Source organism: Panthera tigris, chromosome C1 (genome assembly GCF_018350195.1).
Source record: "Panthera tigris isolate Pti1 chromosome C1, P.tigris_Pti1_mat1.1, whole genome shotgun sequence".
Lineage (NCBI taxonomy): Eukaryota > Metazoa > Chordata > Mammalia > Carnivora > Felidae > Panthera > Panthera tigris.
In genome coordinates, this window is record NC_056667.1 from 156,628,951 (window position 1) to 156,641,300 (window position 12,350).

At 39.8% G+C, this 12,350-nt stretch overlaps 1 protein-coding gene across 3 annotated transcripts in view; it reads right to left on the reverse strand.

The window, feature by feature from the left end:
* ABCB11 (ATP binding cassette subfamily B member 11) overlaps positions 1-12,350 on the reverse strand; it is an 80,753-nt gene that overhangs the window by 53,207 nt on the left and 15,196 nt on the right. For all 3 annotated transcript variants that reach the window (XM_042997309.1, XM_007074605.3, XM_042997308.1), the window contains exons 5-9: positions 9,196-9,283; positions 7,445-7,578; positions 5,651-5,822; positions 2,685-2,809; positions 644-818 (exon numbers count right to left, since the gene is read on the reverse strand). In XM_042997309.1, coding sequence (XP_042853243.1) covers positions 644-818; positions 2,685-2,809; positions 5,651-5,822; positions 7,445-7,578; positions 9,196-9,283 — 694 coding nt within the window. The remainder of the gene's footprint in view (positions 1-643; positions 819-2,684; positions 2,810-5,650; positions 5,823-7,444; positions 7,579-9,195; positions 9,284-12,350) is intronic.

The window sequence follows — 12,350 nt, forward strand, 5'->3', positions numbered from 1 at the left end:
ACATCAGGAAAAGATCACATTTCTTTTATCCACTATTGAATCCTCTGCACTTTGTATGGGTCTGGCATACCATACATGCTCAATAAGACTTTTTTTTTTATACTCAATAATTCTTGAAAGAACAACTGAAAAAAGTACTGAAAATTAAAGTAGCCATGGCATTCATGAGAGCACGGCTATAGCACAAGCGAACAATAAAAATGGTGGCATTGCCTGTTCAGTTGAGGGTATTACTGGCTTGGTATTTTAGTAACTCATTATGTTTCACAAATACATCCATTAGCACATATCTTGTACTATTATGAAACTTAACTACATGAGCTGTTAACTTTCAGCTGAGAGATCAACGACTTCCCATTTTCATGGCATATTATCTTTTGGACTCAGAAAAGTCATTGTTTTACAGCTATAAAATCCTTAGTTAATTGGAAATCATTAAATTTCTGGTCTCATCAAGTCAAAGGCTCAGCATTCCTTTACTATAAAATGTGTAGGTTTTGCTTGTTTCTGCAGATGGACTCCACCAAATCATTGATGATTTCCCCCCCTCAGATACTAAAGGAATAAACAAAACACCTTAACTATGGGCTTTTCCGAGATGCCAGCAGGAGATGCTATGTCTAGGCTGCTCAGATCTAAGTACCTGGATGAGCGTTCCTGCCGTATATTCTTCATCATCGAGGACAAGTTTGGAGCCATACCAGAAGGCCAGTGCATAGCAGAAGAAGATGAGACACCACATGAATCCAGTAAAGAATCCCATCACCATCCCTTTTCTAATTCCCCAACGCTGGGCAAACACAAGATTTTTCTCATATCTGTGAAGAGAAAGCATTTGAGTCTATGCCAGCAGCAGCAACTCAAGTCAAAATATTCAAAATAGGCACAGTGCAGTGCTTATACTCAATGATCATAATAAAATCACCCCAGACACATAGCGCCTTCATGGGAAGAAAATGACGATCACGTCCACGTAGTTATTTTGTTTCTTTCAACCCGGCAGTGAAACATGTTGAAGGAATGATGCCTAACAAAGCCTCATGGTTGGTTGATCACCTCTGGGATGAGAACAGTGTGAGGACAGTGAGAACTTTACCCCAAGAGAAAAGAATTTTCAACACAAATGTTTGGACATAAGGGATCTAGTACTATTTGTGCTTGAACTGTTTTATTAAGTCATGTGGCATGCTTTCTATCAGCAAATGATGTAATTGTTTCCCCTAGGTTTGAGACCTGTGTTTGCACCAACTCATCTCCATACACCTATCTGACCTGTGACCAAGAATGCTATGTTGTAACATGACCCATGGGGTTCACAGCCACAGGACGGGGATAACTATGTAGATATCCAATTCAAGCACTAAGCCCCAGTGATTCTATACTCTGGCCATTAATAACTGGCATGGTCTTAAAGTTCAGACACTCTGTAACTGCCTTCTTTTATCCCGAAAAATAAATTCATGGAGAAAATTTCCCATTTCATGGGACAAAAATGAAGGTCTATTCTATGTTACCATTTTCAAAACATTTACATTGCTACTTTTATCAACAATGATTAATATCTTTCATGGTGGAGGAAGTATGCTACTGAAATTTGTTATGAGAAACAAGGTAACTTCACTCTATAAACCAAAAGACACAAAACAAAAACAAAAAATAAGAAAAGAAAAGAAAAGAAAAGAGGCTAAGTAGAGATTGTAGATTCTCTTTTCTCTTTGGTAGCAACTGAGAATGACATCATCATACTAGATCTACTCATTAAAAAGAGTTTAAACTGGAGGCTATTTTATAAAATCAGTACCTGGCATATGGAATGCACTTAAGTACTAAATAAATGGAAGAATAAACAACATTCTTGACAACTGTGCTGGTTTACTCATTTAGGTTTTTATTTTTATTAAGAACTAATCTTCCAGATGGGCACCTGGGTGGCTCAGTCGGTTGAGCATCCGACTTCAGCTCAGGTCATGATCTCAATGTTCTCAAGTTTGAGCCCCGCATCAGGCTCTCTGCTGTCAGCGCAGAGCCTGCTTTGGCTCCTCTGTCTCCCTCTCTCTCCACCCCTCTCACACTCATTTTCTCTCTTCCTCCCTCTCTCTCTCTTTTTTTACAATAATGCTTACACCTAAAAAAAAATTTAATGTTTATTTATTTTTGAGAGAGAGAGACAGAGCACTAGCGGGGAAGGGATTGAGAGAGAGGGAGACACAGAATTTGAAGCAGGCTCCAGGCTCTGAGCTGTTAGCACAGAGCCTGATGTGGGGCTTGAACTCAGGATCCAACCATGAGATCATGACCTGAGTCGAAGTCTGATGCTCAGCTGACTGAGCAACCCAGGTGTCCCCTGCAACTGCATTTCAGATCACTCCGTGATCTAAACAGTGTTACCGAGGTTTAGCGTGTGTATGTATCCACCACCACAGTTGAAATAAATATCTAACCTAAAATAGCTTTCTAAACATCTCCCACTATAACATTTTCAAAAACACACAGCTAAAGGCTTGGGGGTCCTTGTAATGCTAATGCCCCATCTAATTGCTCCCAGCTGCCTCTCAAACAAAAGCTCCCTCAGGGTAAATAAACCTAGGTAAAAATCTGTCACTTTGTGCAAAATGGGGAAGATTTCAGGGTGGTATGCCAATCAACAGAATTCTGGAAAGTGGCAGACATTTCAACGAACCAACCTTTCAACCTCTTTTTTCTCACCACCAAAAGCAGCCACTGTTCGAATAGATGAGATGACTTCATCAGCCACTGACCCTGCTTTGGCATAGGCCTTCAATTCATAGTCAGTAAACTTGGACAAACTCTAAAATCCAAAAGAAGAAAACAAAACGTGAAGACCAGGTAATTAGGTAAGTCAACCTGTCACTCAGTAAACATGTGGTGGGTGTTACCAATACAAAACTAGATTCTTGCTGTTACAGTGTTCACCAAGGAAAGAATTGCATCCAAGTTTGATCTCTGTTAAACCCCATCCATGAGTGTTTGGTTGCCAACTTATGAAAATGATTCCATTAGAAGTCAGCCTCAAAAACCTCTCAGAATAAGTCCCAAAGAGGGCATTCAGTGAGACCACAGTGTTTCACTCATTATGTTGATGAAGGTTTTAAGTGAAACTGTGTCCCATTTCATTACTATTGGCCACAGACCATTGCACAGTTTGTGGACAAACACCAGAGACAGAGACTGGTGGTCTGTGCAGGTGCCATGTTAGTCAGTAGAATGGGGGAGAGGTCCTGAGTATGCAAAGGCGTGATGCCACAGAGGTAATTCCACAGGAGAAAGCTTCAGATTAATATTACACCATTTGACTCAACTATAGGGGCTCAACTAGCTTTGTTCTTTACAGAAGGAAATAAAAAGACATTGCCTTTAATGTTTAACAAATTACTTTTTCTAAAATTGGACTTGGATTGAGTTCTAATTAGAATTAATCACCAAAGAAATCCCTGTCACAGATGAAGATACCAAAATGAATAAAAGCAAATATTGTAAAAGATCGACTAACTCAGAAATCTAAAAAATTTATACTACCCAGACCAAAGGAGTTTATCTTCCAAGTTTTTCCAAACTCTTAGCAGCAAAAACCTTCACAAACAAAATCTTAAATGGAGGTTTCGGGTACAAAATAAGTAAGTGTATAATTTTGTTATAATATATTTATGTTACAAGTGCACACTTCGTAAGTTGTGAATTGAAAAGGCAACAATAGGGAAAGTAGGTCTATTTTCATCAACATTAAAATCTGAATTTTACGGACGTTACCAATGATGCTGCGGTTTTTACCACAACCTTCTTTTAACTTATTTCTAAATTATTTATTGAGGAAATCAAGTAGTTGTGATTGTTCATAGTTTTATTGTAATGGCTCATGAAATAATCTCAGGATACTTCAGTAAAATTGATACAAGAGTTTAAAAGATGTGTATGGGAAAATATTTAACGATCACTCATGTTTCTCCTGGTTAAATATAAAAGACACAGGCATAAAAACCCACAGTAATGTGTAATATTGATATATTGCCCCCTCCTGCTTTTTCTTTTTTTTCTTTTTTTTTTTTTTTTTTTTGGTGTGTGTGTGGGGTGGGGGGGAGTCCTGCTCTTGAATTAGGCCTAGTGAAATTGCTTGCATCATTTTACACAAACATGCACAGACTTGAATTCAAGAAGAAACCAGTGCAGAGTTACAGCATTGCAAATCAGTGACACACTGACAAGCAGTTGGAATACGGGCACTGAGATAGCAAGAGAAACCATGCTCTAAGCGTGTTAAAATCAAGAGAACCAGGCTACATCTCTAACATGTTAAATGTGACATATGATCCATCTGCGTATGAACGTTAATTAATTACAGGTTTGAAGAAAGAGATTCAATGTATCGGGGGTGGAGGGAACTGAATTAAATGTTTGCAGAATCCTGGAAGATCCTCTGAGGAAGGGAGGCTTGGTAGGAAGGACTGTGGTGAAGCTTGTGTGATATGGTGGATTGGAAAAAAATAAAAGCTTATAACTCTGTAGCAATTAATTCTGTGCCAGATGCCATGCTAAGTGCATAACATGGAATATGCCTTGAATCATCACAATTACTTTGGGAAGGATTAGCCTTATCTTAAAGGTGAGGAAGCTAACACTTTGACAGGCTAAAAATATCTTTCTTGAGCCAGGTGGTAGAACCAGATGATGGACAGTTGAGGGGAGTGAGCTCTTTGCTATTGTCACTCTGTACTACCTGGGAAATGTTTGAGTAATATAGTCGGTGGACTGTAGAGAATATTTTGCATATTTTGCTAGAAAATATTATCATGGAGATTGGTTTCCTGTTGCTCAATGATGTGTGTGCGGCTTTTCACCTGAATTCTATTCTCATTTACAGTAAATTATTAGTGTGCCTGATCCCATGAGCTGCTATCGAATGTGTCTGCTCTAAAAGCAGAACATAATTTCTTAATCCTTGGGAGTGTTTTTTAATAGCGATGACTCAAAATTCCTACTCCTATGTTTTTTCTTAGCCTACATACCTGGGGAATGGAAACTGATGGGGACATTGCTCAGAATGGGTCAGGTAACCTCTGTCTGAAACTGATCACACAGCATGGAGAACACAGTTGTGAAGGTAGAAATCTGCATTAGGTGTTTGTTACTGAGCTGGGTATGTTTGTTGGGCCTTTTTGAGAAAAACGTCAGAGATTTAGAGACCATAGGAAGCAATAGGCATATCAGAGAGTGGGTGGGGGTTTTGGAGTCAGACTCCCTTGTATTTGATCACTTGCTAGCTGTGTAGTCCCAGACAAGTCCCTTTACCTCTCTGAGCCTGCATTTCTTATGTCTAAAATGTCATTAAGACTTTATAAGATTGTTGTAAAGATTAGAGACAATATATATGAAGTCCCTAATAGTGCCTGGCAAAATAGTAAATGCTCAGAAAATGTAGTTGTTATTGTTATTAATACAATAATATTTATGTTATTAAAACATCATCAATCCCTGATCTGTGGAATGTTATTTGATAGTGAGGAATAATCAAACAAAGTAAACTGAAACAGTGATAATATTGACTAAACATACACAGGAAAAAGGAAACAAGTTTCACATTTCTGGCTGTTTCTCAGCACAAAAGTCTTGGAGAGAAGTGAGAAGACATTCTTACCAGACCAATGATGCCTGCTCCAATCCCAATAAGAGGGCTGACAGAGATAATAACCAAGGTCAGTTTCCAACCCTGGTAAAATCCCAACAGGAACCCACTGATGCTTGTGGTCATGCGCTGAATGAAAATGGCCACTTGGTCAGCAATGGCATCATTGACTTTATTAATATCACTAGAAACAAGAGGGGATTTGATCACTAAAACTGAACTTGGTCAATTCAAATGTCTTGCTGAGAAATCCCAGTCTTTCCTTTCTAAGCACTCTTGTATCTGTACCCCGTTGCCCGTGGGAAACAACAGCCTTGCATGTTTTGAAACACTTGATACAGCTTGTGAGTTCGTCAAGCCTCTTTCTCCCTCACAGCCAAGCAAGTTTGTTCTCAACCCAGCTTTCCCAACTGGTGTCCATTCAGTGTTGACAAAGACTTTTAGAAACCACCTTATCTGTCTCTTTCTTTCCTAGGGCTCATATCCTTGGTCTGTCCTAACAAGCTCTTCCTTCCTTCTTCATACCTGCTAAATCCTTTCAGCCTCAAGGAAAAACCCACACACTGCCTAGTTCATAAAAACTTACATAATCTCCGAGGAAGAAGTAATATCTTCCTCCCTGTGTTTGCATAGCAATGTAATTAATCTGTGTATGTGTGTGTACATGTATGTAATTATTGCATTCTGCTTATAGGCAATATAGAATAGTGGTTAAGAGCACAGACTCAGGCCAGCTCTGAATTTGAACACAAGCTTCTCCTGGGCTAACTTGCCTTACTTAACCTTCCTACGCCTCAGGTTCTGTCCTTATGTCCATCTACAGATGAGGATTAGTTAATATAAGTAAAGTATGTAGAATAGTGTCCGTGTGTTGTAAGCTATCAGTATGCGCCAGCACTGATTATTTACTTGTTTGCACCTTTTATCTCTCCTACTAGGCTGTAAGTTCCCTGAGATCAGGAATTCTGTGGTTTATCTTTATGGTTTGCATAGAGTAAATCCTCCAGAATACTGGTTGAACATAATTATGTTACATTCATATTCCTGGGAATATTCCCATAATCTCTTGTTTAGATGGAGCCAGGAGGGTTTAGGATTTAATAGCGACAAAGGACCTTAGCTATTACCCAGAGATTTGACAGTTGTATTATAGCAAGGGTGTCTGTTCAAGGTCATAGTAAGTAAGGGGCAGAACGAGTGCTCGAATCTAAGGGTTTCAACATTTAGTCTCTTATCTTCACTATACTGTACACTAAGTGTCTCTCATGAGACCTCAACGTTCAATTCAATAGGGTTCAATTGGTTCTAATTACTCAGGGCTCATTCAGAATGACTGGAGGGGAGCTATTCATGGCCCCAACTAGTATTTAGGTGTAAACTGGATTTAAATTCAGTTTTTTAGTTTGAATCTTTCTCGAGCTATTTTGGATTTTTCTTTGTCTTTGTTTTTATGTGCAGAAATAACCTCAACAGAGCAAGATAATTCGTTCTAATTGTATCATTTTTCCTTATTGATCCATAGATTGTGACATCCCTCAGTCTCTCTTTTGGAGGCCAAATAGCCCTAGCTCTTTTAACTCTTAAGGGCCTACAAACAAAACTTTAGTATCCTGGCTATCAACTGTTAATGATCATATTTGATAAAATGTTACCTATGGAAAAAACATGCTACCTGTAAAAGCCCAACTTAAGAGACAAAATGTATCCAAAATAACTGAAAACGTGTCTCCAATTATTTAACTTAGAAACAAGGGTTCTATTATCCAAAACTCACACATACATTAAGACCTCCTACCAACCACTTACTCGGAAAGTCTTGTGTTCAGCTCTCCCACGGAATTGCAGTCAAACCATCCCATTTCCATTCGCATTATTTTCCTAAAGGAAATTTTTCTCATATTCTGTATCTGATGAGCTGCAGCAATCACCCAAAAGCATATCTGAAAATGAAGCAAGGAATGTTTGGCATTGCAACGTTAAAAATATCCGTGGATTCCTTCTCTTTCCAGAAGAAAACGCTTTCAGTATGAGTGCTGAGAGAAAGAGGAAAGCGATTCGCAGAATGCCGCGTCATGGGAGCTGCGGTGTGAGCCGAGGGCACCTGCTGCTTCAAGCGGGATGAGCAGAACAGCTGCGGAAAGGGAAGCCGAAGGTTCGGGTGTGAATTTGGCTTTGCCACGTGTAGAGCTAACCTTACTGAGTTCCACTGACTGCGTAAGTAAAGGAAAGCTCACAGTGCCGAAAAGAAATTCTTGCTCTAATTTTTGCATGCCGTTTCTGAGTGTATTTTTCCCGAGAGCCCTGCCAACAAGCATGTTTGTATAGTTTCCAGGCTATTGGACAATGATTTTCAGAGAAAGTAAGACAAAAGTTATGACATAAGCAGGGAATCTACTGATAGTTTTCCCCAACCAGATGTAGTCGGGTTGTCATCAAAATGCCCAGTGCCAGAATGAGAGAAACTGATTCATTTCTTTTTACAGTGAACATGAACTTCCTGGAATTCTTGAATGAATGGAGATTGAGGGAAATAATTATTTTTTTTCTACAGAAGAAGGCAAAAGAGGAAATATTTTTCTTCTTTAATAAGGGTTAAGCATGGGGCACCTGGGTGGCTCAGTCAGTTAAGGTCTGACTCTTGATTTCGGCTCACGTAATGATCTCTCAGTCTGTGAGTTCGAGCCCCACATCCAGGCTCTGTGCTGACAGTGTGGAGCCTGCTTGGGATTCTCTCTCTCCCTCTGTCTCTGCCCCTCCCATACACTCTTTCTCTCACTCTCTCAAAATAAATAAACTTAAAAAAAAATAAGGGTTAAGTAACTCCAAGCCCTCCCATGGCTTAAATCTAGAATACACTCTAGATTCAGTTTACAGAATTTGAGTTGGAATACAGATTGGTGAGATTTTAGCAATGAAAGAGAAAAAGAAAGTCAAGTTTGCTTTCCTCCAACTCCTCATGCCTGCCTTTCTCCAGGGTGTTCATATTCTCATTACAAACACATCCGCAATTGCCTTTTTTTTTTTTTTTTTTTTTTTGAGTTTAGAAGAAAAGATAAAGTCTAGGGGACACAGAGGACAGGGCATTGAAATTCAATGTCTATTCATTCACCATCTCTCTAGGCAACTGCTTATGTTTTTCTCCCCATCTGAGAGCAAGAATCCTTCCCCATTCTCTCACCCCCATCTCCAAGTAAAACTGTAGTCCTTAGGGTATCTGAAAAACTTAAAAGTTAAAGAGGGGCACCTGGGTGGCTCAGTGGGTTGAGCGTCAGACTTCTGCTCAGGTCATGATCTCACCGTTCATGAGTTGGAGCCCTGTGTCTGGCTCTGTGCTGACAGCTCAGAGCCTGGAGCCTGCTTCGGATTCTGTGTCTCCCTCTCTCTCTGCCCCTCCCCTGCTCACATGCTGTCTCTCTCTCTCCTCTCTCTCTCTCTCTCTCAAAAATAAATAAAAACATTTTTAAAAAATTTTAAAGTTTAAGAGCGTACTTTGCATTTCATTGTAATGTATTTGAACCCAGAGGTTGATCTATAAATAAAATGAAGGCGCTACTCACTTGAATATATCCTGTGATGAGTACTGACAAAGCGATTCCAGCATAGTAACTGGCAAATTTGATCATTTCACTTTCAACGTCCAGCAACCTTAAAAAGAAGGGGAGAATATTAAGATTCAGAAGTCGCCTCAGGTTTACCAAAGATAACATTTGTGGGTACAGAGGAATTTAAAATATAAAATACGGGTAAGCCCTCTTATCTATGTAGAATTATAATTCGATCTAACCAAATCTCTACATAGACCTCATGGTACCAATCCCGGCAAAGATGCCTACCCCCTTCATCTTCATAGGCAGAACTAACTCACTGGCAGCTGCTGGAAGCCAGGGGCAGTAGATGGCAGCCCAGGGCTCTGTCCATAGAGTCCCTCCACTCATGCTCATTGTGCAGTGATGGAGCAAATCACCAGAGAAAGGTTTTATAAAGCCAGACAGGTGTCCGAAAAGACACTGGTGAGAGGTGTGGGCTATAAATCAGGAAGCTTACTGTACCTCCTCTAGGGATCTAAGCCACCTTTTCAGCTCTTCCATCTCAAAGTGACATTGTGAAAAATGTGTGTGTTTCATCATCCCAAAGAAAGAGAAAAACACTTATTAGCCCAGGCCTTCTGCTGACTACAGCGCATGAAGTTTCACTCTCTGGCACGATGTCTAAGATGAACCCAAAGAACTTGTAGAGAATAGCTAGAAAGCCCTAAAGCATTTTTCCAGCACAACTATCACGCTGTGGCACACAGGGTTTGGGATTCACAGGGGCAGTGAGGGGAAGCAAAAATTATTCTGAAATTGCTTTCAGAAAATAAAGAATTTTATAATTAGAAAATTAACATAGATTGGTAACAGTTCTGACCCTTGAGGATGCTCTAAATGATATCAAGTCCATTTCTTCTTTTTTTTAATGTTTATTTATTTATTTTGAGAGAGAGAGAGAGAGAAAAGAGAGAAAACATGAGCAGGGTAAGAGCAGATGGAGAGAGAATGAGAGAGAGAGAGAGAGAAAAGAGAGAGAACATGAGCAGGGTAAGAGCAGATGGAGAGAGAGAGAGAGAGAGAGAGAGAGAGAAAAGAGAGAGAACATGAGCAGGGTAAGAGCAGATGGAGAGAGAGAGAGAGAGAAAGAATCCCCAAGCAGACTCCATACTCAGCACAGAGCTGGCACAAGGCTCAATCCCACCACTGTGAGATCATGACCTGAGCTGAAATCAAGAGTCAGATGCTTAACTGACTGAGCCACCCAGGTGCCCCTTGAGTCCATTTCTTTAGAATTGGAAAGCAGTGTCTTCAGCAGAGATGCTCTCATCCTACATGCTTTCTGCTTCCCATCAGGCCTTCCTCTTATGACCCAAGCTTGAATTGTTCTCTCCCTCTACCGAACTTGGACCAAGTGTTGAAGTGCAATTTCTTTAATTCAGAACAAACTATGATTCTGCGACAGATTTTAATTGCCATCTTGCACTACTATTCAGCATCTTTATTGAAAATATTTGTTTGTTTTGCTAGATTGCAAGCTACTTGAGGGCAAGAGCTTGGTTTAAGCTGCTTGCTCACACTGCCTGAACCCTTGTACAATACCTTACACATAGCAGACCCAACACCGCAGTGTTTCTTCATTTTGCTTTGACTTTTAAAATACTTATGAGGAAGAGATATAATTGCTTTGGTCAACCCCTCTGATAATCTCCAAACCAGCTAATATGTCTGTTCACCACATTCCCAGTCTTTCATGATGGTTGAAAGGGAACCCCAAGCACGGACAAGAGCTAGAAAACTTACATCCACAATCGGAGGCTCTCACAAAAGTTAAGTATCTCTGTACAGGGTATGTAGTGAAATATTGTGAGGAAAGACTTCTAAAGGACCAGTTAGTCCATATTGCTAATTTTCTGTTTGTGACATGAAATTTGGGTGTCCAAAAACAGACAACTATGAGTATTTGTCAGAAAGTTTTACTTAAGATTTCCTGTGGTGCGTTCCTTCTCCAGACACTCTAAGCAGAGGTGATAAAAGGTGTCTCTGTCATGAGAGACACAGCTGCCATTATAAACAAACCTACTCAGACTGAAAGTACTGAGCACAGACCCAGCTCCAAGATTTATTGCGGAAAACTCCCAGAGAATTATATCAGTAGGGGATGGTGTGGATAAGCACATGAGTAGTTTATGATTCCGTTCACTCTTGAAGCAGCCCAGAGATGAATGGTTAACTTTTTTATTTTATTCTTGGGAATAAGAAGTTATTAGGGTTTTACTTGAGAATATTTCTGGAACAACAGAACAGATCTATCAGAAAAAACTGCTAGGAAGGAAAAGAACAGGCTGCTTTGGTTCCTTTCAGTGCACATCAAATTTTCTTTTATCATCTGGTGGAAAGTTTTCTTGTGGCTGTAAAATCCTCGAAAGGATTCTTTAAAGTGTGGGGGTGATTTGGACCACCAAATGGGCGCCTTTCTTTTTAACAGCAAAATTGACATACATTTACTAGAGTAAATTCAGATTCCCTTGGTTCATTTGTTTAAGGGAGAAGAGGGCAGAAAGATGGCAATTAAAGGGGAAAGGTAAGAGATATTTTACAAATGATTAAGATATGAGGGATTCTTACCTTGCCCTTTATGAAAAATAAATTCACCATAAAATCAAATTACTCAATTTATACTTCAAGGTTTCAGATTTACTAAACCCAGAGGGTTTTCATTTTCAATACCTAGGAGGTCTTTATGACAGGGGGCATTGCTTAACACGGAGTCTTCCTTTCAATGGTTTTCATGCATGGTAGACCCAATAGTACTGACACTGTAGAGTGAACATCAGTGGCAACTCACAACTGACCACCACAGGTTGGCAGAAATGTGGCCATGTCCTACTCTCAGAATGATGGAGGCTCTGTATTGTTTAATGCACGGGACATCAACCTGTGCACAAATGGCTGATCACTGAGTAAAGCTGCTCTGCACAACACCCATACACGATGGCTTACTGCCAGAATGGCTAGAGAATCTATGACAATTTCCAGAATGGCTAGAATTCCCTTTCCGAGAATCTGACAATTTTTTTTTCACCCAGGAAGCCATTTGTTTGTTTTTCATTAAACTTTTCATTTCGAGGCAAGTGTATATTCTCATGCAATTGTGAGAAATAATACAGAAGCATTATATATGC